Source organism: Arvicola amphibius, chromosome 3 (genome assembly GCF_903992535.2).
Source record: "Arvicola amphibius chromosome 3, mArvAmp1.2, whole genome shotgun sequence".
Taxonomy (NCBI): Eukaryota; Metazoa; Chordata; class Mammalia; order Rodentia; family Cricetidae; genus Arvicola; species Arvicola amphibius.
In genome coordinates, this window is record NC_052049.1 from 43,435,684 (window position 1) to 43,458,447 (window position 22,764).

At 41.6% G+C, this 22,764-nt stretch overlaps 1 protein-coding gene across 2 annotated transcripts in view; it reads left to right on the forward strand.

Moving 5' to 3' along the window:
- Cwc27 (CWC27 spliceosome associated cyclophilin) overlaps positions 1-19,929 on the forward strand; it is a 175,797-nt gene extending 155,868 nt beyond the window's left edge. For both annotated transcript variants that reach the window (XM_038321639.1, XM_038321640.1), the window contains one exon: positions 19,360-19,929. In XM_038321639.1, the coding sequence (XP_038177567.1) occupies positions 19,360-19,522 (163 nt within the window). In that variant the 3' untranslated portion in view covers positions 19,523-19,929. The remainder of the gene's footprint in view (positions 1-19,359) is intronic.
- Positions 19,930-22,764: the final 2,835 nt, after the last annotated feature.

The following is a 22,764-nucleotide window of genomic DNA, read 5'->3' on the forward strand; positions in this document are numbered from 1 at the left end:
TTTTGAAGCCAGGTAATGATCAGGTAACAGAAGCCTTGAAACTTTCTCTTTTCTAAGTTGCTTTGGCTATTCTAGTTGCTTTGCCTTTCCATGTAAATTTTAGAGTTAGTTTCTCTTAAGTACAAATAAATCTGCTATGATTTTATTTGAATTCCATTGCTTATTAATCAATCTTAGGAGAATTGGTATCTTTGCCATGTTGGCTTTCCGGTGTTGAATTTTAGACTGTTAGTGTTTCCCCCACGAGTCCCCACGCTCTGGTAAATTTTGTTTCCGCTTTTCTTTCAGTTCAGACTGGATACTGGATATTTTCTGATGATCTGTCTTCAGATTTACTGAACTTTTCCTCTGTCACAGCCATTCTGATCCTGGACCCATCCAATGATTTTTCAGATTTGAACTTTGTGTTTTCCAGTTATAAAACTTTTACTTATATTTATTTTTACATTGAAGCCTTCCTTCTGTTTTTCTGTTTATTCCAAGAGTATTTGCCCTTACTTCCTGGAGCATATTTTTAAGTCTTTGTCAATTAATGTCAGTGTCTGTCATTTTGTTACTAGTATCTGTTGATTGTGCTTTTCCATATAGCTAAGATTTTCTAAGTTCTTTATATGCTGATTGGGTTTTGTTGTTGAATATTACGAGTTTCTGACTATCCTTTGAACCCTATGATGAATGCTAATATTTGGTTAAAGTAGCCTGTTTGGTTTTAGTCTAAGCAGCCTTGTGCAGAATCTGATTTCAATATCAGTCTTGATTCTGGTGCCTTAAATTGCTGTGCCTCTATCTTATATGAGCTTTGCCAGTCTTAGTCCTGGCTATAGGTCTACCTCTCATTTAACTTTTCTTTGTCTTTATTATAGAGTTTAGAATAAGGTTCCCAATGCAATGACTTTGTGGGGTCTCATTCCTTCTTCACAATATTGACATATTACAGTCTTTTCTTTTCTCCATCTTTCAGCCAGAAAGGTAGATGAGCTCGCTCGCCTTCAAGACCAGGCTGTAGTAGCATGGAGGCATGGAACCACAAAGCTTTAAGCCACACTCTTGGGTCAGTATGAGTATCAGAACCACACACGCACACTTAGGGGTTCTTTTTTTTTTTTTTTTTTTTTTTTTTTTGGTTTTTCGAGACAGGGTTTCTCTGCAGCTTTTTTAGAGCCTGTCCTGGAACTAGCTCTTGTAGACCAGGCTGGCCTCGAACTCACAGAGATCCGCCTGCCTCTGCCTCCCGAGTGCTGGGATTAAAGGCGTGCGCCACCACCGCCCGGCTACACTTAGGGGTTCTTATCTCCACCTAGCTGCTATTCCTGAAAGACTTATGATTGGGGAGTGCCTCAGACCGTGTCACGCTGCATCATGTCCCCTAGCAGACTGTCTTCCTTTCCCATGCTATGTGATTCTTTATTTTTAAAGAGCCTCAAATGCTACAGAATTCTTAGTGTGAATAGTATTTTTCCTTTAAAACTCTCTTAATGGCTCTGCATTGTTCACTGTGAAATAATAACATTTCTTGGGAAGAGTACTGTATCTTGGCCGCCTCACTGGCTAAGGGACACTCTTTGGAGCACTCTGAATTCAGTCATAGAAGGGGATCACCGAGCTGCTGCTGCACGTGAGAAAGAAGGGAGAAACTTGGCAGGTGCAGTGGGTGATGTATTGCTTTCATGGCTTTCATATTTGTGGTCTTTGCTTGGATACTTCAGAAAGCTGTGATTCAAATCTGTCGTGTAGACCAGAGCAGACCGAAGTGCATGAGGCAAAGGATGCCTGGAGTGCAGGCCTGGTCACAGCTAGCAGAAACCCTGGAGGGCCCCCAGCTGAGAAAGGGTTCATAGCAGAACAATGCCTGAAGCCACAAATCAAGTTATAAAACTTACTTGATTCAGTTAATCGGAACGAAATATCGGTAGTCCGTGAAGTCCAAAGGAGAGTGTGTTTTGATGTAAGCACTTGTTATTCAGTGATTTCAAAGCAGCCGATCTGCCTCATATTCACTATTGAAGTTCTCCCCTTGCTCTGTCTGCTTACATTCAGTTGAAGAGTCTCTTGGGCTCTTTAAACCATGGTTACTTATAAAGTAAAAACTCTAGATTCAATAAATAAATAAGCAAAAGTAAAAAAGAACAGACAGTATGCCCCCCACAAAAAATGTGCTTTAGAACATGTGGGGCCTCTCATAGGTAAATACAAACCACCCCCTTTTGTGACTTTGTATGACCTCATGACTTAGCCTCACAGTGTTATCATTATGTGCAGTGTGTATGGGTTCGGTTTGCATGTTGTGAAAGGCATGGACATGAAATGAGAATGGACAGGACAATCTCCTAAGTGCGACAAGCTGTCACTGTGAGAAAGTTTCTACTTAGGATGACACTGAGAATGAACGATGTGTGTGCCTTCACAGTAGGACTTAATGACCCCGATGTTGGGACTAGTGTGCTCTTGTCTATAAGAAGATTTCAGGATCAGTGGTCATAGGAGGAAGTATGCAGTAATATGCCAGACCTGAAACCTTCGGCTATTATACTACAGGGCCCTTCAGTATTTGGCTAGGTATTTACTTGGCCTGAGAGAGGTTCTGAAGTGTACTATTAACTTGTCTAACTAATATTGATTTATCTCAGTACTCCACAATAATGTATAGAAGCCAAGTAGAGGCTTAAAATGACCATATTTGTTCTGCCCTAAGTGGGATGTAGATTTTCACTGGCTCTTCCACTTGTTTGGACGTACTTCAAGAGTCGCTTTAATATGGAATCCCTTCATTTCTTTTCTTTTTTCTTTTTTTTTTTTTTTTTTGGTTTTTCGAGACAGCCTTCATTTCTTTTCAAGCATTGATTGATTATACTTTAACTAGCTGCCTTTTATTCAGATTATTAAAATTATACAAAGTAACTCATAATAGAAATCACTTACTGTTGATAAGCTATGCTCCCATTTCTCCCCATGGTCTTTCATTCTAACACTTGTGCCGATGGAGGTGGCTCTGGTTCCCACCAATTCGTTCAGGAAGCAAATGCTTGTGTGTAGTGTATTCCAGCGTCCAACAGGTCCTGTATCCTATCTCATCCCTATTATCTTTCACAATAACAGGTTTGTGGGTTAAAGGACTTCTGTGGCAGGATACTTTTTCCCAACTCCATCAGATAATTCATATTAGTCCCATTCTATAACTGTGGGGCTGAAGTTAAAAGAAACTAAACTATTTGTCCCATGGTAAATGATAGGGTTGCATACAATTCTTTTTTCTTTCTTTTTTTTGTAATTCATTTATTTTTATCTTACATTAATTGGTGTTTTGCCTTCATGTATTTATGTGTGAGGTTATTGGGTCCCTGGAACTAGAGTTACAGTTGTGAGCCACCATGTGAGTGCTGGGAATTGCACCTGGGTCCTCTGAAAAAGCAGTCAGTGCTCTTAACCACTGAGCCATCTCTCCAACCTTGCTTGCAATTCTGAAAAGCACATATTCTTTTCAGAACACCAGCTTCTACCAACAGTGACTCCACTGTGAAATACTAATTACTGGGACAAGAAAGAACTTCAGCCTGACTTTCAGAGATGACTTTCAGGTCCCTCTGATTGTGAGCAACAGTGCCCATCTCTGGAGCAGGTTGTAGGACATCATTCATGCTCATCCGTGCACCGCTTTGCTCATTCTTTCTACCTCCTAAGAGTTCAAAAGCTACTGTCGTCCATGTATTGAATTATCACACACTTATCCAGTGGACTGTCTACTTAGACTGCCTGGGTTCAAATCCCTGCTCAGACACTGATTGCTGGATGCTCTCAAGGAAGCAGCCTACCTTTACCTCTAAAATAGAGCTATCCATGCTCAGTGCAGTTTTTAGAACTGAGTTAGCAAACTCATGGAAGACATTCAACACAGTGCCTAGCACTTAGCAGGAGCTCTGGAAGCAGGTGCGGGAGAAAGATGGACATGCATGGAACCTGGGACAGTATCTACAAGATTTGACATATTGCTAAGCAGTCTAACAATGTTGTAAGTGGACTAAATGCTACTGAGACAGCTCTCTTCACCTACTCCCCTGAAGGAGATGATATGAGAAAGATAATGTTAGCTATCTGACCTAGAGAGACAGTAGACAAGTTTAAGCACTCATAACTGCTTTTTCTGTTTTAGTTAGTGTGCTGGTTATGGTGGGCCTGTTTTTAGAAACCATGGAGTTTTTAATTTTTTTAGCTGAATCCATATTATAAAACACTAAGGCTGACAGTTTAATTAATATAAATTTAGCAGAGAGATTACCTTTTCCATGTTGGAAATATAAAGCCATGGGACTCTCTTCAGGATGCCTTTTTGTTAGTTTTTTTAAATTTTATTAGCAAAATCATCTTAAATGAACAAAAATCTATGCACATATAAAGTCCACAATTTCTATTAAAAATGAAGTTTAAGGAGCAGGAGTCCTAAGGGTTGACATAACGTAGCAGAGAAAGTCACTTATAGATAGAAACGAAGCCTTTGCAAGGGAGACTGTTAGCTTCCGTGGTACACAAGCAGCAAATAAGTTATCACGTGATCTGAGACTTTAACCGTATCTCAAAATCAAACCATACTTAGGAAAGCCTCATTGAGATTTTTCTTCCCCCAGGATACCATCACACCATATTTCTTTTCATATGTTCTGTCTTTTCAGTAGATCATCCATGTCCTCCATGTCCTTTTTTGCAATATATCATTTGATGTGCTATAATATTCTATTTTAAGCAAATTTTACTGTTTGTCCATTTTGGGAAACATTTTTCTAGTTTTCAGTTATAGCCCTTCATGACTAAATGAACTGAGAAACTATTTTAGAAATTGGTTGTTATTTCCTGAGGCTAAGAGGAAATGAAACTGCTAAGTAAGGTTTTGGGGTTTTTTAGCCCCAAAATTAAAATCCTGGCACTCAGGAGGCAGAGACAGGCAGATCTCTGTGATTTCCAGGACAGTCTGGCCTACAAAGTGAGTTCTGGGACAGCCAGGGTAGTTACACAAAGAAACCCTGTTTCAAAAAACAAATCAAATGTTAACCAAAGTATAATTTATAAATGAGAAACAGTTGCTATCTGTGTGGTGAATTTTGGCAAGTATATGCATCCACATAAACCAAACAAGATCAGATATTTGCATCACCCTGGAGAGCCCACCCCTTTGCAGCTCCTGCTCCTTTAACCACTCTCTACTGTCCAATCCAACGGTCCCCACAACAAGTCTCCCTAGACAGCACTCTAGAATGCTGGGTCTCCTATACCCAAAGCAGCAAGGCAAAGGTTTTAGTTCCCCTGTCTTGGAGAATAAGTGTGTAGTATATCACAGATCAGAGATACATAGTTATTAATCTCTACAACTTTGTTTTACTTTGTATTTCTTGGTTTAATGGTGAAACTGAGCACTTTTAAAAGATTATCTGGCCATTTGTTATGGTAGTGAAATTTGTGTTTTATGCCTTTTGTATTTATTACTGGCTTTTTTGGTTTTGTTTTGGGTTTTTTGTTTTTGTTTTGAGACATGGTTTCCTATATACCAGATTGGCCTTATACTCACTGTGTAATTGAGGATGGTCCTGAATGTTGGACAAGGAGGCCACTTGTGTGTTCCCGGCTGCTCAGCAGCTCAGACCCAAAATAATCACACAGAGACTGTGTTAATTAAATCACTGCTTGGCCCATTCGCTCTAGCTTCTTGTTGGCTCTTACATATTAATTTACCCCATCTCTAGTAATGTGTGTATCATCACATGGCTGTGGCTTACCGGGTAAAGTTCCCAGTGTCTGTATCCAGCAGGGGGTACATGGCTTCTCTCTAACTCCTCCTTCTTCCTCCCAGCATTCAGTTTAGTTTTCCCCACCTACCTCTATTCCCTGTGCAGGCCCAAGACAGTTTCTTTATTAACCAATGGTATTCACAGCATGTAGAGGGGAATCCCACATCACCTGAACTTCTAATCTACTTACCCCCACTTCTCAAATGCTGGGATTACACATATATGTTACCACACCAAGTTTATGTGGTAATGGGAATTGAACCTAGGTCTTCACGCAAGCAGTTTACCACATGAGCCAGATGCCAGCCCTATTTTTACATTTCTAATTGATATGCAAAAGCTACTAAATATCACTGGTATTCTTTTTGTTTAAAATATTTTACCCTCTTGTGGCTGCCTTACAATTTACTTATGTGGGGGTTATTTTGTTGACATATTTGCAGTGCCAAAGCTGTCAATATTTTCCTACATGTTTTCTGCCCGATGTTATGCTGAAAATCTTCATAATCCCAAGATTGTATGAATATGCTTATATATTTCTCTAGTGTTCTGTGCCATTATTTTTGTTTTTAACTGCCATCAAAGCCCACCTGGAACTGATTTGGTATATCAGGCCAACATTAAAACTTTTTGTTTCTAAATTGTACACTACTAAATGAATAATCCTGTTGCTTCAACTGATATTATCAGAGTGAGACCTTCTGTATTTTTAACTTTATTTCATTATTTTACATTATTTTTTGTCTGTTCTTCTGCCAGCACCTCACTTTTTATTACTGTTGGCAGCGTGTGAGTATGAGAAGGGCAAGGGGCACCTTTATTGTCCTAAATTTACATTTTTACTTTCAAAGCTTGCATGAATAATGTACTACATTTTGATTTTCTTTTAGTTATCCACACCTGGAAGAAACTTAGACAATAGACCATGGAATCAATAATAAAAAAAAAGAAAAAAGCTCCGTTATTTAGCAGGTGGCCTCTACCTGAATTGCAGCCCTGGTGCCAAAAAGGAAATAATTAGTCTTTAGACAAATCCTTCAAAGAAATGGAAAAGATCACATGTGGAAAATAACTAGCATGTAGAAAAAAAGAATGGATACAGTGTTTTAATTGCCATCTTTCTGGTCCAGGTATATATGCCTTCTTAATGAGACATTTGGTCAGGTGTTTTCCATTTCCATCTCTCTGGTACACTGATCAGAAACACAAGAAATTTTAACCAAGTACAGAGTAGATGTCTCAGTTCCTCATGCTTTATCCATTGTGAATCCCCAGAGCACCTCAACATGGCCAAGTATAAATGGAAACTACAAAACCCTCTTCCAAAGATACTTAGTCTTTCAACTACTTGACATTTTGAATTAGTTTTAATCCCTTCCCTCTCTGGTACTAGTGCAGATAACTGCCAAGTTAAATGTAGCAATAATGTTTTGTTCTTTGTTTAAATGAATTATTTAAACTGATAAGCTGTTGCTCTTGAACTCTTTTGTTTTGAATTTTGGTTAAATGGTGGGTGAGTGTGTTGGTTGATGGGTGTTGATTAGTTGGTTTCTTTTGAGGTAAATATTCATGTAACTCAAGTTGGCCTCAAACTTGCTCTGTAGCTGAAGTGGGCTTTGAACTCCCAATCCTTATGCCCTCTAAGTGAGAAACTTAAATTGTGTGTAGCATGGTATATAAAATTCCAGCACCTGAGAGGAAGCTAAGGCAGGAAGGTTGCCTTGAGTTCAAGACTAATCTGAACTACAGTGTGAGACCTGTCTCAAAACAAAAGGCCGAGGCGGGGTGGTTGCAGGGCAAAGGAGTAGCAGGTGCCTTTAATCTCAGCACTCAGGAGGCAGAGGCAGGTAGATAGATCTCTATGAGTTTGAGGTCAGCCTGATCTATATAACAAGTTCCAGGTCATCCAGTACTACAGAATGAGATCCTGTCTCAAAGAAAAAAGAAAAGATAAAAAGTATTTAAATTGGGCATGGTTGTACATGTCTGTAATATCAACACAGAGAAGATGGATGCTGGTGGATCAGGAGTTCAAATCTAGCCTTGGCTACATAGTTGGCTTGTGGCCAGCCTAGGCTACAATAAGACCGTGACTAGGAAAATAAAAAAAGTAAAAGCTTACTTATACTAAATATTGACAAATCACCAATCCCATTTAACACTATAAGATAGATATTGTTAGTATATTATACTAGAGGAACTTGAGATATCATAGCAAGCTATACAAACTAATGCATTACTCTGATTAAACTGGTTGGTTGGTTGGTTGGCTTTTGTAACGGGGTTTCATAAAACTAAGGATACACTGAAACTAAGTATTTGAGGATGACTTTGAACTTCTGGTCATCCTGCTTTGCACGTGTGTCCCCACCCCCACCCCGCCCCTGTGCAGGGTTTGCAGGTGCCATCATGTCCAGCTTTAGGCAGTGCTTGAGGACAAACCCAGGGCCTTCTGTATGCCATGCAAACATTCTACAAAATTAGTAACATTTCCTGCCCTTAGAGGAGGACACTTAATACATCAGTGTTTTGTGGCATTCTGTTTCAAATGCCATCTGAGGTTTTTCCACCCAAGCAATGATTTTTCTGAATTAGTCTGCATATTTTTCATGTTTTCTAACAGTAGTGTTGTTTTCAACTGTAGCAATATGCTGCCAAACGTAACTTTAGGACTTAATAGCTCTTGAAATAAAAAATTGTTCAACCTCTTCTAAATCTGGGAAGATGTTAAATTTCACAACCCTAACATTATTTGTATTATTTGAAAAATTAAAATTCGGAGAGATTTAAAGGCGTGTTTAGCTTGATTTAGAAGTTCCTGTGTGTTTTCATAGAATTATAAACAGTAGAGTGGTTCTGAGCATGGGAGTTTAATTCAAGATTAATCTTGAATCCCAGCTTAGAAATTTCCTAGCTTTGTGATCTTGGAGAAAATACGGAATCTTTCTATCATTGTCTCTCAAATTATAAATGGAGGTAATCCTGGCACTTTTTGTGGGAGTGGAGTGAGCTTGCGATCAAGCTAAGTTCTGTTTATAAAGGGACTGGCGAGATGTAACATCTCTGATGTTGTCTGCTGCTTTTAAGATTCACCACTGACATCAGTAGATCTGTCAGGACCGTGATTGGAACTTTTACCATTTCTGTTACAGTTGATAACTTCTGGTCCTTTAGTTGACCTATAACCACTCACAGTGACTAGCTTGAGCTTGGTTTCTATCTTAATCTTTAAGAGTCTGAGATACATTTACATCTTGGGGGTTTTGTATTTTATTTATGGATAGTAATGCTTCATTAATAAAGCAGTGAGTGTCTCCATAGGACACTCAAAAGTATGGAAACAAGAAGTCATATGGCAGAACATGCATTGTACATGTAGTTTAAAGGCATAGAAGTAGCTCAGCTTTGGATAGCATAAAATTTTGAGCTTCCATCAATACAAATGTTTTGTTCCATCCCTCTCTCAGCCAGGTTCTAAGGTGGTGATCAAATGAAGCAAGAAGGAATATGATTATAGACCAGGTCCCTGGTTAGTGTTTATTTTACACGGTACTATAAATAATCCCGCAGAAGGCCAATGTGGTTCGTTATAAATAGGCCTTGGGAGAGCTGCTGACCCTGGAACCGTGATTATTTTAATTCTAAGCTCTCTAGCCAGCTTCTCAAGTCACGCTGCTTTTGTCTTCTGAGTGAAGAAAGCTCTTCAGCATTGACTCTGTTGTTGCATGCAGTTTGTCCTGAAATACCTTTGTATCACGAGGGAGGCTCTGATCATGGATATGATTTGAGGGCGATGAACAGCCAGCCCTGTGCCCTAGTTCCTTAGGAGAGCGTCTAGTTGGGAGCTGTGTCTTTCCCCTGTGGGACTGATAGTCTGATGGCCACAGAGTTTATGTTCCTGGCTGAACTGTCGGCTATAGCTCCCAGCAGGTGGAAGGACACACACCACGGCTGTATTCTGAAAGCTTCCTAAATCTTCCCACCTGGTGCTGCTCGGTGCTAAGCTGTTAGATAGGCAAGAAAGCCGAGGAAGCGCATCCTCCTGATGCCAGAGAGGTTTGGAAAATTATGTCCTCCTCATTTATTCTAACAGTACCCAATCCCTACTAATATTTTTTAACTAAGGAAAATGAAAGATGTTATTTAAAGTTGGCTTTTCAAAACCCCAGAGGGGCAGTGTTCCTTTAAAACTCAGAGCGAAGGCGATTTTTCCGTGTTAGTGGTGAACAGTGGCAGTGCACTGGTTTCCACATTTGGTTCCAAGTCTGTGCCTGTTTCCTCCCTGCCGGTTTCCCAGATCTCTTCTTCTCCTGTACTTAATTCTCTTAGCTCAAGTATTTTAAAGTTCTGTTCCTACTTTTCTCCTATTGTCAATTTTAAACATTTCTTTTGTGTCTGCCTTTATTTCTTTCTCTCTATTCCTTTAGGTAAACTGTTCCCATTGCCCATTTAAGCCTTTCTTCCATCCTGATTCTCCATCCTGATCCCACTGCCCCATTCTCGGGCATCTCTGTCTGCCACCTGCTCTGCCGGGCCTGAGCAGTGCCTTGCCGCTCTTTCCTGGGGGCTCTTTTTTCTACTTCCATCTCAGGACGCATGTGTGTTTTTCTGTCTATCCCTTTCTTCTTGCATGCATTACTGTGACCTCAGCTGCATACTTCATTTTGGAAAAAGATTTAAAGTTTTTTTTTTTAATGCATGCTGATACTTAAACCCTAACCTCTTAATTCCTAAATAAAGTTGCTTGTAATCAGTAATGAAGAACAGTCTAAAAATAGAAATCCTTAAGTTTTTAACCTAAAAATGACATTCTGATAGTTAAAAACAGGAATAAAAGTGTTGTTTAGAATAGATTTAAACATATCTTAAGAGGTATAAGAAACATTAAATTTTTAAGCAAATAGCCATTTGTATTTTAAATAGCAGCTAAAGTACATGTGACTTTTGTATTGAGCCTACCTAGCAAATTTACAGTAAGTACCAAGTGCTTGTGAGCAGTTTTCAAATCTCCAGCAACTATTTTGGTCTTTAGTTTTCCCTAGCAGAAAGTTTCTCCAGCAGCAACAGTTATATTTAGGCTTCCGGTGTCTCAGGACTGTGAACTGGGAATCTGACTTCAGACAGGAGCTTCCTCTGTGGCCCTCCATAGCTTCTGATCTGTTATTTGTAAAATGGAATAGAGAACTCCAGCTACCTTCATGTCTTAAATGTCCAATGCTCTACCCAAAGTATGCCTTCTGATAGCATGGCGTCCAAGCCTCCCTTGAGCTATGTGAAGTGAATAGGCCAAGTCTCACCATCTTCTCATCAGGCCCGAGAAGCACAGTGATTCCCACATCCATGCTGAGCTAGTCAAACTTGGGTCTGACTTCATTCATGAGGACTTCCCTAGGAAATGTTGAAGAAATTCAAATGTAGGAGCAGGTTCTGAGGACCAAGGCAGTGAGAAAAGGGTTTAGGATGAAATGGGAATTAAACTGGGCTTTGAAAGGACCAGAAAAGGAGGGAATAGAACATTCCAGAAAAGTACCATGGAAAGAAAGAAGTATGCTGTAGTCTGTCTATGCAGAGCAGGGTGGTCTTTCAAAGACTCAATGGTCACAACACTTGGAAACTGTGTCATCTCGCTGAAATGTATACTTACAAAGGCTACTTCCACCTTCCAAACTGTCCCCCAAGTCATGTGCATTTGTGATCTGTAGTCTAAAGAATGACAAGCTTAAATAATCACCAGGAGCTGTTTCCTCGGGGTTCCGAAGAATTCTAAGGTAATAGGGAAATACAAAGTCATCACAATATGCAAACAAATTATGTTGTAACAAATTACGTGTATGTTCTCAGAGAGCAACAAGGTCATTCAACCCAGGAAGGAGAAGGCTGTCTGAGGACAGTAAGCACATTTTCCCACACATGAGTAGATGTTAATGTTTAAGCTGTTTAATTGGCCTAAGACAGGTCAGCACTAGACTATTGTAGCACAGATGTGCTAGCTGGAGAAATGCCTTGTTTTTAGCCCTTTTCTTTGCTAGAAAGTTTGAAAGGTAAATTACTTGCCTGAAAACTAGGAAGTTTATACAACCTGTGATTGCTAAATAATTTGGGATTGTATATGAAAACTATCAAGGAGAAAAGTTAAAAAAAAATCAATATTCTAGCCAAAGGGTCTTTTGGGTGTTTTTAGAGGTGATAGGAGTCCCAGAAATATTGACTTGTTTACAAGTACTTCTCATCAGCGTTCTTCTGGCCAAGCATCGCAGGACGATGAGCTGCAGAAGCCAGTGGAAAAGCCTCTGTTCTTCACAACACCCCAGAGGGGGGCTTGTAAAAAGAAGCCTAGAGCCATGGACAGGACTGTCAGGGAGGCCCAGAGAAGACCTCACTGTTGCTGGAGAAAGCAGATCAGGCCCAGCAGGAGCCAGGGCGATGGCATAGCCAATGGGAGGGAGGAAAGATAGAGAGAGGAGTCTTGGAAATACAGCAGCAGCAATGAGTTTGGAGAAAGCGGACATTCTTCAGGAAACTACAAAGAACCTGCCATGTCTGGAGTGGAAGATAGGAGATCATATAGAGAGAGCATGGTCAAGCATGCAAAAGCCAGATTAAAGAAGGTACAGAAGAAATTTGGTTTTTCTTCTGTAGGCAGTGAACCAAAGGGTTTAAACCACCAGGGTTTTCACAGTTTTCAGTTAGATTTGCTGCGTTTTCTGAAGGAAAAAAAAAAGAAATGAAAAGCAGGAGAAAAATAATATATGGGGGGGGGGGGTAGGAGAGAGAGGAGAAAAGCTCGGGAACATGTTACACGCCACAGTGCAACTCTACAGCCCTTAGTAATTTTACACCCAGACACCCATCCCTACAGGGACGGGTCCTGGACCCTGCTTGCCCCTCATGAATCTGCAGCTGAATGGGGACATAGCTGGAAGAAGATACTAGGGCTGGGATTCCAGAAAATAGGGATTTATACCATTAACAGGATTCATCATAGAAGTTAATGCTGTTTTTAAGCAGTGTTTTCCCAACAAAGTGACTGCGTGGCTTGGGGCCTTTGCAGTATCCCTTTTAAAGGCCAGGCTGGGGCTCCCAGGTGACCCTCCCTTTATAGCTACAATCTAATTGCTTGTACTCTAGAATAAGCACTACCCATTCTGATTTTTGTCTTACTAGACCTAGCACTGAACTAACTTTTGACTGATTCCCCAGGTTAAAACTCCATCATTGCAGATAAAAGCCTGTTACCTCTGAAAATTATCATGAAACCACCTGGTCAACAGCTTATAGAGTCCTCTACCCGCTCAGAAGTTGCCTGTGAGAAGGGACTGGTCAGCTAGGGGTGTCGCTCAGTGGTAAAGTGCTTACCCAGCATGCACAAGGCCTGGGTTCAACTTCCAGCTCTGTAAAGAAAAAGAAGGGGATGATAATCTCTTTCCTGCCTGACCATAGTCAGTGCAAACGCCGCCAGGCAGTATGGGAACGCATTTTGAGAACACTATCAGTAGATGTTCTGATTATTGTCTCACACTTTGTTAGCGTTCCGAAACACATGGTTGCCACATTGTGGTGTCTGTGTGTTCTCCCAAAGAAACAATTTACTTCTGGAGAGCAGAGCTTGCGTCATGTTTGACTTTTTGTCTTCAGTAGCTAGCATTGGACTCAACCATAAGAAGCCTTCAGATACTTGTTAAGTGAACGCTGAGTCTAACTCTTTGCCGAATTTTCATACCATATATGAGGACTGAACTATGCCCTTATGGTTACTCAATTTGAGGAGCAGACTCAGGACCACTTAAGCCTCATCCCCTGTGTGAGTAGGTTGTCATTATGAACCCAGTCTTGGGACTGGAGAGATGGTGAGCAGTTAGGAGAACTTGTTGCTCTTGCAAAAGGACCTGGGTTGGGTTCCCAGCACCTACATAACAGCTCATAACTAGCCATAACGCCACATCCAAGAGATCTGGCACCCTCTTCTGACTTCAATGGGCACCAGGCACACATGTGGTACACGTGTACAAACATACAGCAAAACACTAATACACAAAAATAAAAGTTTCTTTTCCCCAAAACCCCACTGTTCTATCTGAAGGAACAAAGCAAAGGTAAATGGAATGAAATCAGCCAGTGCAAAAGTATAAAGTTTCTTAATCTTTGGCTCTATGCTCTTTACATTTAAAAATAACTGGTGAGAAGTTTTTTAATGACTAGTTCTGGAACCCTCATCCTAGGCTAGTTAAATCGGTACCTTTGAAGATAGAAGCCTGGCAGGAGTGGTTTTTTAAAAAATGCCCAGCTGATTTTTCACATGTACCCTGCATCTGATGTGAGGGTTCTAAAACTACTTAGAAAAATGTTGCTTTAAAAAAAATCCTCTCCCCTTTAGGAGGGTTAATATCTCCACATTAGGAGCTGTGGGAGATGTAGAAGAGCAGAAGCATCTCCCACTGACGTCTACCAGGGAGTAAACCCTGCCGTACCTGATAGTGCTGTGTAAGAGCAACCATTAGCGTTTACTGAGTTGTGAAAAGTCATGGAGAGTTGACTTGAGACTCTCTGCAGCCCGGTAGGTGTTTCAGGAAGCTTATCATTAAAATAAAAGACAGCCTCTGCCCACAAAAGGTCAAGTGGTTGCCTAACAAACCTGGTGCCAAGCTTGGCCAGTACCAGGGGTCTGAAGATTTCATTCTCATTAAAAAAAATCACCAAGCTCAGCATTGGACATACAAGGTGAGCCAGGCACACACTGTCTCATACCTGAGTCTCCTCCCAGTTCAGTCAACAGACAGTTTTAAAATACTGAGAGATGCTGAGCAACTATGTAAGGCTGGTGAGCTAGGAAGCAACACATTGGAATGCCGCATGCTTCTGCCTGAACTATTTTCGTCTAATCCGATAGTGAGTCGTTCCTGACTAGAGGTACATGATAAAATAAATGGGTAAGAAATGCTCTTCAGAATCTAGAAAAATCAGAAGGAGGAGGAGGAGGAGGAGGAGAAGGAGAAAAGAAGAAGAAGAAGAAGAAGAAGAAGAAGAAGAAGAAGAAGAAGAAGAAGAAGAAGAAGAAGAAGAAGAAGAAGAAGAAGAAGGAGTTCAATAATTAGAACAATAAAGTAGAATAGCAGGCCAGGTGGTGGTGGTGCACGCCTTTAATCCCCGCACTCGGGAGGCAGAGGCAGGCGGATCTCTGAGTTCGAGGCCAGCCTGGTCTACAAGAGCTAGTTCCAGGACAGGCTCTAGAAACTACAGGGAAACCCTGTCTCGAAAAAAAAAAAAAAAAGTAGAATAGCAAAGTAATTGTTTCTTGAACAGAGCTTGGTGACACATAGCTGTAATCCTAGCACTCAGAAAGGTATCAGGCCAGCCTGGGCACATAGCAAATCCATCTCAGCAAACAAAATAAACATGTTTATTTCAGGAGGGAAATGTTCTTAAGTCAGGGTGACTTGGAAATAAGTAGGAATGGCTGTGAAATCTTTTAACAAGAACTGTTTGGTTCATTTTCATCAGAAATGAGTTGCTGATGTTGGGACTCTGTACTGAGCTAAGAGTCAGGTCTTCTGGCTTTTGCACAGATGTCACCACCATCCCATAATTTGTCTTCCCAGTTATGTGAGGACTTTAATACTGAATGTCAGGTCAGCGGGGAAGCACTTGTTTACTTTCGTTTATGCTTTTGCAGTCCCACGTCGCAGTGAAATCCCTTGTGTGCCGCCACTCTGCAGATAGGAAGTTTCCGTCCTGTACACCTGTGCCGAGGAGTTTGTTAGTCAGAACTAAATTCCTATCTTTGCCTTCAAGTAAACAAGTTCTGAAATTCTCACATGTAAATGATTAGTATGTCATTAATTCCGCATGAATTCCTTGCTCTGATTGGTTCAGTTTTATAACCAGTCACCAAGTGGATAGGACTGAGTTATTGGGATGTACAAGGTTAAACTGCCAGCGCCTCCTGCATGGCTGAAATGAGTTCTCAGTCTGCGTGCGCGCCCTCACAAGAGACCCAAGTGTAGGCAGGCTTTAGTCCATGCAGTGTGTGATTTATGGAGCTCCGGAGGTCAGGAGTTTATTATACCCCAAATCATAATAACTGCTTTGTTTTCCCTTTAAAAATGTAGTGACCAAAGCATGTTGAAAGATAAATGGGTGAGCAATTCCTTGCTATTAAAGGCCCAGTATTGCTGTGGAGTAGCAGCCCTCTTAAGTGTGGTGGTGTTAAATCTGAAGTAGTCTGTAAACTGAGAGCCAGCCCCTCCTTGCCTCTGGGTCTGAGATTGCTGTTAATCAAAATGTTGGGCCTGTGTAGCAGTGGCGTATGAAACAAACAGATTAAGCAGACACCTCCTTTAATTCCTGGCTTTATGTGTTTTTCAGATTTGTGAGAGTCTCTTCCCGTAGACTTGGTTCTGTGGCTCACATGCCTAGATTTCATTTATTATACCAGAGCCAACCAAGCCCAATGGTTGCAAGGTTGTCTCATGACACTGAAAGGAGGAAGGGTACCTTTATGTTTTTAATTGGCAAAGACTGATAAAATAATTTTTTTTTTTTTTTTGTTTTTCGAGACAGGGTTTCCCTGCAGTTTGTAAAGCCTGTCCTGGAGCTAGCTCTTGTAGACCAGGCTGGTCTCGAACTCACAGAGATCCGCCTGCCTCTGCCTCCCGAGTGCTGGGATTAAAGGCGTGCGCCACCACCGCCCAGCTGATAAAATCATTTTGAAACATGAATAATTTCTATCCGGAATAGGTGTTTTAGAAAAATATGTATTAGAGGCAGAATATGCATCATTTTTTAAATAGAACAATGAATTTGTGGAAAGATTAATAACCCAACTAGGTTACTTGGATAAGTAAAGCATCAATATAGAAGTATTAAATAAAATTGTTTTGAAAAACATGTGATTCCAGCTTAAGTATTAGCTTTGGTGTAAGAGTTTGGGGGCTATTAGGAACTCACAGCGCAGGGCCTGAGCTCATGTAGTGTGTAAGAGCCTTTAGCAGGACAGCCTGTTGCTCTAATGCACTTTGTGGGGTGCACACTAGACTGCAAGAGTGTGGGAGGGGCGCCTCTTGTTACTTTATTCACTGTCTCCAGTGTCCACTGCTGTGACCAGACACCATGAGGCAAATTGGGGAGGGAAGGGCTTATATGGCTCACACTTCACAGCACTGTTCATTATCAATGGAAGTCAGGACAGGAACTCAAATGGGGCAGGAACCTGGAGGCAGGAGCTGATGCAGAGGCCATAAATAAAGGGATGCTGCTTACTGACTTGCTTCCCATGGTTTGCTCAACCTGCTTTCTTATCAAACCCAGGACCACCAGCCCAGGGATAACACCACCCCATCAACCACCAACCAAGAGAATGCCCTTCAGCCAGGTCTTGTGGAGGCAGTTTCTCAATTGGGGTTCTCTCCTCTCAGATAACTCTCACCTGCATCAGGTTGACATAAAACTGTCCAACACACCAAGTGAAACAAATCGCAGATGTTCTGTAGAGCCCCGGAGGAGGGAAATTGCTTAGGGCTCAGCAGCAGCCTCAGTAGTAAAAGCTGTTGCTGTGTAGCTGGCTTTCAGAAGCTCTTTAGTGGGTGAGTCTGCCATGGATTGGCCAATTGTCAGAAGCAGGAAGTTATTGCTGGTGATTGGCTTTCAGAAGCGACTTGAGTTGTCACTGATTATTTAGACCTAGGTAAGTCAGCATTAATTGATTTAATCCAGTTATGTTTCCAGATGTATTTACTGGTCCCTTGTTTCCATGGTTACTGGGGGAAAAATGACCTTTTTCAAGGAATTGGGCACTCTCAAAATCTAACACCCAAATAAATGCCACTGGAAATTTAAAACACAAGAAAACTAAACTCTGTAGGGAAAATCCACATATGTATGCAATAGTTGTAGGATGCATTTTCTAATTAACAGAGTTTACTGAAGTAATGGACCATTTAGACCTCAGTCAGGCTCTCACATATAACGTGGCTCATACCTTTGTTGAGATCAGTTATTAAAGTTAGAACAAACTGCATTATTAATGGTAGCACATAGTGATTCAAATGTGGTTTACCTCATGTAAGTACAACGTAGGTCGTCTATGGGTCACTGATACTCACTGCATCACCATGACCTTCTGAAGTAGAACAGAAGGAAGTAGTAATGTCCATATGCTACTGAGTCACCGACATGGCAGTCCTGTAGTAGTTTCCTTCCAAAGTCTCCTTAGGAATTCTCGGAATCCGAACACACTCAGGAGTTTTCCACACAGACAGATGTCACTCATCATCTTTGCTGCTTCAGGGAAAGGAGTGGGAGTTCCTCACTGGAGCTCCCGACTGTGCCGCCTGCCCTAGTGCAGACCAGAGGAAGTCAGTGTCGTAGGTGGACCCTTCTCAAAAGTTGCAAGGGATGTATGCCAGGTTCTATTCCTGTCTGCTGTGGTGAAGGAAATACGTATTTAAGATGCACTGATACTAACTGAATTTTTTAATTAAATAGCTAGTAGAAAATTCTTATCACTTTTGTTATTCACATAAAAACTGAATTTTTCTCGTTCCTAATTCATCCAGTTGCTGAAGTCTTTTGACTCCTCTCTTTACTGCTGACACCTCCCAGTGGGGGCACAGCTAATCGCTGGCATAGTTCTCTGCTGCTAAGGATAGCTAGCTTATGACCACTTAGGAATCAAGCACATGCTGATACCTTAAGACCAGTAAGCATTCACTAATGTAGGAAGGCAGGATAGTGAAACTTGCCATAATCAACAGTAACAGGAGAAAATTAGTTCATGGAGTTACGCCAGAAGTTCCAGTGCCTTTTGTAAAACTCAGCTCCTCCCAGAAAAGACAGCCACACACCTCTGAACATCACTGTTGTGCTTCAGACATTTGTCGTTAGATGCACACTTTTGTGCTCTTTGTCGCTGCTTATTTGGTTTTTGTTAATTTGCTAGTGCTGCTAGGGAATCGAACCCAGGACCTTATGTATGCAGGGCAAATGCTTTACCACTGACATACACACCAGCCCTGACACATTAGTTAAAGGTAGGGATGGGGGGGCTGGGTTTTGTTTTGTTTTTAGTGTAACCCTTGCTTTTGACTCTTTGACCCCCTCAGAATACAAACATCAGATAGCTCTGGTTATTGGCTGGCATCTGGTTCCACAGCTGGCTCCCTGTGGTTGGGTGTACTCTTCAAAGAAAGAGGACAGAGATCCAAATATGGTTTTAGTAGACTCCCAGCTAGAAATCAAAGCCTCTCACCCGGGAGGATTCCGCAGTGAACATGAGAGTAAAACTCCGAGCAATGCAAAGTAGCGGGACAGGCAGACATGTTTTCCAGAGTTTTGTTTGGTTTCTGTTATGCAGATCTGGGGACCCAAGCTCAAGGCTTTGCACATGCTAGCCACTCTGCCACCGAACAGAATTCCTCCCCACCGCTTGACTTCTGTAGAACTGTTTTACGTGTGGACCCGGCTCCTGTAAGGAGCGACCCTTCCTGGTGCTCCTGGCTGCTCCTTCTCTGTGCGAGAGTGGGCTGTGAAGTTTCTCCTTTGGGTTCTCAGCCTAAGCTCACCCGGCCTCTCTTCTCCTCTTCCTCCTCAGGATGTCACATGTGCTCCAGTTTGAAGACAAAACCAGGAAGGTGAAAGACGCAAGCATGCAGGATTCGGACACATTTGAAATCTACGATCCTCGGAATCCAGTGAACAAAAGGAGAAGAGAGGAGAGCAAGAAGCTGTTGAGAGAGAAGAAAGAGAGGAGGTGAGAGGAGAGGCGAGGCCAGAGCTGCTGAAGCCTGCAGTGCTCGACTGTCTGTGTGACAGCCATGGTCCCACCGCGCACAAGGATGTGAAGAGTACTTCTGAACCTGGTCTCCGGTTCAGAAAACAGATGCTTTGTTTTGTAAATTTGGGATGATGTGAGCAAATGCCTTTGGTTACTGATACATTTTTTTCTTATTTGACCTTTTCTATTGCTAACTCTGAAATAAAATCAATTTATTTCCAGTTTAAATGTTAACCATTTACAGATTGTATAAGCCTGTTTATGCTCCTTTACCCTGAAATGTGTGAAAGCTTGTCAAGATTTTTATGAGCACTCACAGAAAGAATAAGAGGAATTTCCCTGACCCTTTGATATAAAAAAAATATAAAATAAAGACATTAACATTGATGAGTCTTTTCTATATAAACATATAAACATAGCCAGACCAGTAGGACTCTTGCTTTAAATCATGAGGAACCCACAGGCAAATCAGTATTGTCTCAGTCCAGGCTGTTGCCTGGGTGTTATGAATGCATTCAGGACAGTATACGCTGCTGCCGTGCTCACCAACATCACATCTTGGTGCCGGCCACCTGCCGCTCTCTGCCCCCATCCGCACAGCAGCACCGGGACCCACACCACCAGCAGAACACATCAGGAATTTAGCTCTTGATGCAGTCATTCACACTGAGTGTTTCTGTTACCTATTTTTAGTTCTAAAACCTGCTTGCTAAAATTGTATAGCAGGCTAACTTCAATCACCTAATAAAACTGCACCAGCCCCATCTTTTCAGGAGAAGTAATGAAATTGGTTTCCTCTTCCTAGAGCAGCGGTTCTTCAACTGCGAGCCCAGGTGCAGCACTGGCAGCAGACATAAGGAAGGAGAAACCCTAGTCCCTGCCTGCCTCACTGCCTGCCAGTCACCACCAGCACCCCTCCCCTAGACGATCAGTGTCTAGGGAACTTAGAACTGTCATATCCCGTGACCAGAAAGCTAGACTCCTAGGCCTGTACCCTGAAGAAATTTTCAGACACTGCTCAAGATGAGGAGGTGCTAAGGTATATTGAAGCTTCATAAAGCGGAGTGTAAGGATGTTGTAACATAGCCACACTGTGGAGCACTTCATAATGATAAAGACCACTGAACTCTGGGGATGGATCTAAGGAGCAGTGTTTGCCTAGCATGTACCAGGCCCTGAACTAGATCCTCAGGGTGGGAAAAAATAAGTAAACAGAACTATGTTACTGTATCTTAAAAGGAACAAACAAAAACAGCTATCTAAAAATTCAAAGCAGATAACAAATCATTTGTATGTTGGATGTGCACATATGTAAAACTAGGGGTTACCTCTGAGCATGAGAAAGGAGTGCCTGGGGTCACTTGGGTTTCAGCTAGGGTGTAGGTGCGCGGGTCTCGTCCTGGCACGTTCTGGTGTACACGGGACTCTTAGTGTTCACAGAATTAGGAAGGAAAATATCTCAGAGGAAAGAAAGGTGTGAGAGAAGAACTCTAGAGAATGTCAGTCAACTCAGCATTTTGGATGATCGAGGCAGGATTTGGTTGTCCAGATATCAATGCAGTTATTTTTCATTGGCATATATTCCTTGTACATAGTGATAGGCTTCATAGAAATTTTCATATGAATTTGTCATGTACCGTGACCATATCCACCCCCTCCCTCCTATTCTCCCCTCCCAGTCTCCTTCATCCAGCTAGCAGCCTCGTTTCTACTTCATGTCCTATGTGCTTATATAGTCTTATGTGTTTATACAAAACACTAGGACCCACAAATGAGAGAAAACATAGGACTTGTCTTCCTGGGTCTGTCTCAGTTTACTTAATACACTCTGCAACTCCCTCCATTTTCCTGCACAGGACATAAATTCAAGCTTTATAGCTGAATAAACCTCATCCTGCATCCATGCAAATTCTCATCCACTCACAGCTAGGCTGAGCCCATGCCCTGACTGCCCTATCTTTGCAGACACTGTGAAGTAGATTATGCCCGAGTCCCAGTGTATTGAAATGCCCTCTCTGCCATTCCTCCTCTAACATGGCTGCTTCTACCGACTCAGTATTCGCCCACAGAGGACACTATGGTTCTCCCTCCAGTGACCATAGAATACTTGCAGTTTTAAAAGGCAAGTCATTGTTTTATTTTATTTTTATTTTATTATTTATAATTTAATTTTATCATTTTATTTCCCCTCTTCCCTTTTCCTCCCTCCAAAACCCCATATATTCCCCCTCCTTGCTTTATTGTAAATTCATGCATCTTTTTTCAGTAATTATTGTTACATACATATATGTATATGTGTGTGTAAATATATTTCTAAACATAACCTGGTCAATCTGTATAATGTAATCTGTATGTATGTTTTCAGAGCTGACCATTTGGTATTAGATAACCAATTGTGCTCTTCCTTGGGGTAAACAGTGTCTTTCCCTCTCCGCATTTCTTAGTGCATTATGTATGGTTATGTATGGGCTCACCACCACAGCCCACATTACCATGTCTACTGTCTTTGTCCTTGTTCAACTCTTCTTTAGGCAAACATGTTGATGAGATTTTTTTATGGGTGTGGCATTCTGACGTCATGAGGTGGACACAACCTCGCAGCAAACTCCCCGATCTCCTGGCTCTTAGAATCTTTCTGCCCTCACTTCTGTAAAGTTCCCTGAGCTTTAGGTGTGGGAGTTGTTTTGTAGATGTATCCATTGTGATTGGGCTCCACAACTTTTCGGGGGGGGGGGCTCCACATTTTTATTGGTTGCCTTTTTTTTGTAATGATCTCTGTTGCTTACAAAGAGTTCTCACATGAGGCTTATTGGTTGCTTTTTTCTGTAATGATCTCTGTCGCTTACAAAGAGTTCTCACATGAGGTGACTATATAGCCGTATAAGGTCAAATATTTAGAAAGTAGTGAGGGATTATGCTGGCTTAGTAAAGTGCTGGTTATAGGTTTTCCTCCAAGATCCATGACTTCACTAGCCCTGGATAGCTGGCTGGGTTTCTAGTACTGTGCCTGGTTCCTCTCTTGTTGAATGGCTATTGAGTTCAATGAGAGAGCTGTTGGTTAGCACAGAGGCATGTGTGCCAGCCACTACAGCACTCTGGTTTACAGTATCATGTTGGTTGTTGTGGTGGATTGGTCTCATAACTGGGTAGAGCTGTTGGCTGCTCCCCTCCTCTGGAAGCTTGCATGGTACCTTCTGATACCATTGAATGACAAAGTTAAGA